Below are 4,015 nucleotides of genomic sequence, written 5' to 3'. Positions count from 1 at the left end.
ACCCTTTAGGACACAAATATCTCAGCCTCCAGTATTGCTGGAGTGTTTGTGGGGTGTTCTGAGCCACCCCACACCGGATCAGCCCATGTCCCCTGCAGAACACCTGGAGTGATTGGGTTATCCCACAGCGGAGGGAGTAGGGAAGGGACACTGAAGAAATCCTCATCTGCTCTCCTGTTACTGGTGACCCCCATGGAATAACCTGGTCACAGACTCTGCCGAGAAGGCACTTGGTGAGGGTGTCCAGGACAACCACGGGACCCCAAAGCCTCAGTGGCTGCACTGGTTGCTCTGTGGGCACCCCAGGAATGGGATTTTGGGGTGCAAGGGGAAGGTGGTGCTGTTTGCCTCCTGTTTCTACCTCTCCGTGGGACTGAGAACCCCAGTGCAGAGGCTGAACGGGACTCCTGGGGCTGATGGTGTCCCCTACAAACAAACTGGGGTTCAACTTGTGGAGGAGGGTGGCACTGGATTATGCAATGAGCCCTCTCCCAGCCTTTGCCACCCCTCTGCTTTGAAAATCCCAAAGCCTTTGCTTTTTCCGGGTGGCATTGTGGTGTCAGGAGTCTGGGGCTGCCAGGAGCAGCTGGGGCTGTCAGGGCTGTGTCGTGACCGCTCTCCAGGGAGCTCTGGCTGCCAACCTCCCCCGGCTGTCCCCTCCCGGGAGGCGAATGAACCTCACAGCACACAGAAATCATCTTCATCTGCCCATCTTTACTTCAAGGCGCTGCGCAGCGCCTCGGCCACACCCTGGGAGCAGCGCCGGCAGCTCCACGGCGAGCGCTGCTCTTCCTCCAGGGCCGGACTCCTCCAGGGTCATTTCCCCTTTTTGGGAGAGGGGATGCAGCAGTGCAGCTCCTCGCAGTAGGGGCTGAAGGACCACTCATCGGTTTCGCCGCACGCGTGGGCGCAGTACCCGTCACAAAAACCCTTGGGCTGCCCGTGCCCTGCCGCGGGAGGAGACAGAGAGGGGTTAGAGAGAAAATCCTGGGTACGTGGGAAGGCAGAGCCCCAGGAATTGTCTCCTTGCTGGCTCCGGGGTGGTACAGACGCTCTGGGTATCTTTGGGGCTAGACCCGCATAGGACTGGACGCGTTTTCTGTCCCCACTGAGCTGGGGGACAACTGGGCACTTACAAACCATCCCCCCACGCACTGGATCCCTCTGCATGAGCGTGAGAGATGGGATTTGCAGTGTGGAATTCCTCCCATCCCAAACCCATTGTGCCTGCTAGGCTGGGCAAATCACCAGGGACCTGATCCCCTGGGATGAACCCCCTCCCTCCCCCCGAGGCACAGAGGCTGGAGGGGACACAGGTGGCCCCGCTTTGTCCCCCTCCACACGTTCCTGTCTTACCTCGGGTGGCCAGGGAGAACAGCAGGAGCACAGCAAAGACCACGCAGAGCACCCTCATGGCTGGAGGCCAGGGGGGATCTTGGCACACCGAGAGAAAAGCGTGTCCGAGGTGTCCGAGGGCGGAGGTTTTATAGAGGGACTCCGGCCACGAGCGGCACGGCCAGAGGAGAACCTGGGGCAAAACCATCTCCAAAGGGCTGTTGTTTGCTCTGCAGGCTGTGCAGTGTCACCCTGACCCGCTGGTCCCTCTCACAAAGGCACCTGGCAGCCAGGCCCGTGCTCCGTGGGCACGTGGGGGCCGTTCCCGCTGCCCAGATCCGGCTGTTGGGCACGGCCGTGCTCCAGCAGCGCCAGCTGGGGCTGCCCACAGCACAGCTGCTCCCAGGGCAGCAGGAATTCCATCTGGGATCGTTTCTGATAAGCTCTGGGTGCTGTCTGCAAGGCACGGACACAATGGACACGATGGGGTATCAGATCCATGATGGGAATGGTTTAATGGAGTATCCAACCCTGACCGGAGCTCTGGCACTGGGGATCAAAGAGCCATGGAACAGAATCCCAGAATGGTTTGGGTTGGAAGGGATCTTAAAGCTCTTCCAGATCCACCCCCTGCCCTGGGCAGGGACACCTTTCATGATCCCAAGTTGCTCCAAGCCCTGTCCATCCTGGCCTTGGACAATTCCAGGGATCCAGGGGCAGCCACAGCTTCTCTGGGCACCCTGTGCCAGGGCCTCACCACTCTCACAGCCAGGAATTCCTTCCCAATATCCCATCTAAATCTTCCCTCCTTCAGCTTTAGGACATTTCCCCTTGTCCTGTCCCCCAGGCCTTTGTCCCAAGTCCCTCTCCAGCTCTCCTGGAGCCCCTTTAGGCCCTGGAAGGGGCTCTGAGCTCTCCCTGGATCCTTCTCTTCTCCAGGTGAACACCCCCAGCTCTCCCAGCCTGGCTCCAGAGCAGAGGGGCTCCAGCTCTGTGATCAGTTTTGTGGGTCTCCTCGAGACTCAGTCCAACAGGTCCACATCCTTCTCCTTGAATCAAAGAATCATTAAGGTGGGAAAAACTTCTGAGATCCTTGAGTGCAGTTGTTAACCTGGCACCTCTGTGTTCACCACTAAACCATGACCCCTTGTGTCATACCCACATCCCTTTGGGACACTTCCAGGGATGGGGACACCACCACTGCCCTGGGCAGTTGTGCCAGGGCCTGATCACTTTTTCAGAGAAGAAACTTCCCCTAATATCCAAACTAAACCTCCCTGGGCACAGCTTGAGGCCATTTCCTCTCAACCTGTCCCTGTTCCCTGGGAGCAGAGCCCGACTTCCCCTGGCTGCCCCCTCTTGTCAGGGAGTTGTGCAGAGCCACAAGGTCCCCCCTGAGCCTCCTTTGCTCCAGGCTGAGCCCCTTTCCCAGCTCCCTCAGCCTCTCCTGGTGCTCCAGCCCCTTCCCCAGCTCCGTTCCCTTCCCTGGACATGCTCCAGCCCCTCAAGGTCTCTCCTGTCAGGAGGGTCCCAGAGCTGCTCCCAGCACTGGAGGTGCCCCAGCAGAGCCAGCACAGGGGACAGGCACTGCTCTTGTCCTGCTTGGTGACCCCAGAGCTGGCACAGCCCAGGTGCCACTGGCCCCTTGCCCACCTGGGCACACCTGGCTCATGCCCAGCCGCTGTCACCAGCACCCCCAGGGCCTTTTCCAGCTTTCCAGTGGCTGTTCCCCAGCCTGTGGAGCTGCAGGGGTTGGTGTGACCACATGCAGGACCCAGCAGTTGGCCTTGTTAAACCTCACACCAATCAGCCCCTTCATCCAGTCTGTCCACATCCCTCTGCACAGCCTTCCCGCCTTCCAGCAGATCTTGATCTGCAAATTTCAGAGTATCCCCTCACCCAGATCATTGCTGCCAATATTAAACAGGGCTGGTCCCAGGGCTGGAGGCAGCTCTGCAGGCAGGGTCTCACCTGAGCAGGGCAGAGGAGCAGAATCCCCCCCTCCCCTGATGCCCATGGGAGGGTTCTGGGCTGGGTCATGTCCAGCTCTCACTCCCCCAGCACCCCCAATTCCTTCTCCCAGGGCTGCTCCATCTGCTCATCCCCAGCCTGAATTGGTCCTGGAGGCTGCCCCAACCCATGGGCAGGACCCTGCACTTGGCCTGATTTTCATCCCTTTGATTTGGCCCAAGCCCATTTGGGTCTTTTGCCTGAAATCTTTCCAAAAGGACCATGTTCCCAATTAAAAGGGATGTAGGCAAATATGTAAATGAAGCTCAGGAAATGAATTGCCACACCACATCTGATCAGAAGTCTGTTGTGGTTCCAGTGCTATCCTGCCTAATAATTTTCATGGTTGTCTGGCAAGAATGCTTCAAAAATTCCCAAATTAGATGTTGAAAAGGACTGCAAAGCATTAGGGGACAGGATTAGCATTCCAGTGGATCTCCTCATGCTAAAAGCATAATGAAAAAACATAATTAAGTAACAGGGAAAGCTACCTTGTCTATACAGACAAGGATAATGAGCAGGAGAACACAGAACAAGGAGTTTCTGGCTGTGGGCAGTTCTGCAGGGATCATTTGTGTGGCAGTAGATCACAGGCAGGCACCGAAGAGCCGAGTCAGGGTGTTGGGAAAGCAGCACCAATTGTCCTGCAAGTGCAAACAAAGGCTGAGCC

General features: G+C 57.7%; 1 protein-coding gene across 1 annotated transcript; it reads right to left on the bottom strand.

The window, feature by feature from the left end:
* Nucleotides 1–816: 816 nt before the first annotated feature.
* LOC125323022 (small basic protein 1-like) lies at nt 817–1,414 on the bottom strand. The gene is made up of 2 exons (XM_048297542.1): nt 1,357–1,414; nt 817–947 (listed from the first exon to the last, which is right to left on the bottom strand). Exons 1-2 carry the CDS (start codon nt 1,412–1,414, stop codon nt 817–819), a joined length of 189 nt encoding a protein of 62 aa, XP_048153499.1.
* Between the last annotated feature and the right edge of the window lie 2,601 nt (nt 1,415–4,015).

Source organism: Corvus hawaiiensis, chromosome 3 (assembly GCF_020740725.1).
Source record: "Corvus hawaiiensis isolate bCorHaw1 chromosome 3, bCorHaw1.pri.cur, whole genome shotgun sequence".
Classification (NCBI taxonomy): Eukaryota; Metazoa; Chordata; class Aves; order Passeriformes; family Corvidae; genus Corvus; species Corvus hawaiiensis.
Note: the sequence above shows the minus strand (reverse complement) of the source record. Positions and strands in the feature narration are given on the sequence as shown.

Excerpts from the sequence above, each read along its gene's own strand:
- LOC125323022 (XM_048297542.1), bottom strand. The coding sequence starts at position 1,414 with ATGAGGGTGCTCTGCGTGGTCTTTGCTGTGCTCCTGCTGTTCTCCCTG. Across the intron at positions 948-1,356 it reads GTTCTCCCTGGCCACCCGAG|GGCACGGGCAGCCCAAGGGT; the intron begins GTAAGACAGGAA and ends CTCCCGCGGCAG.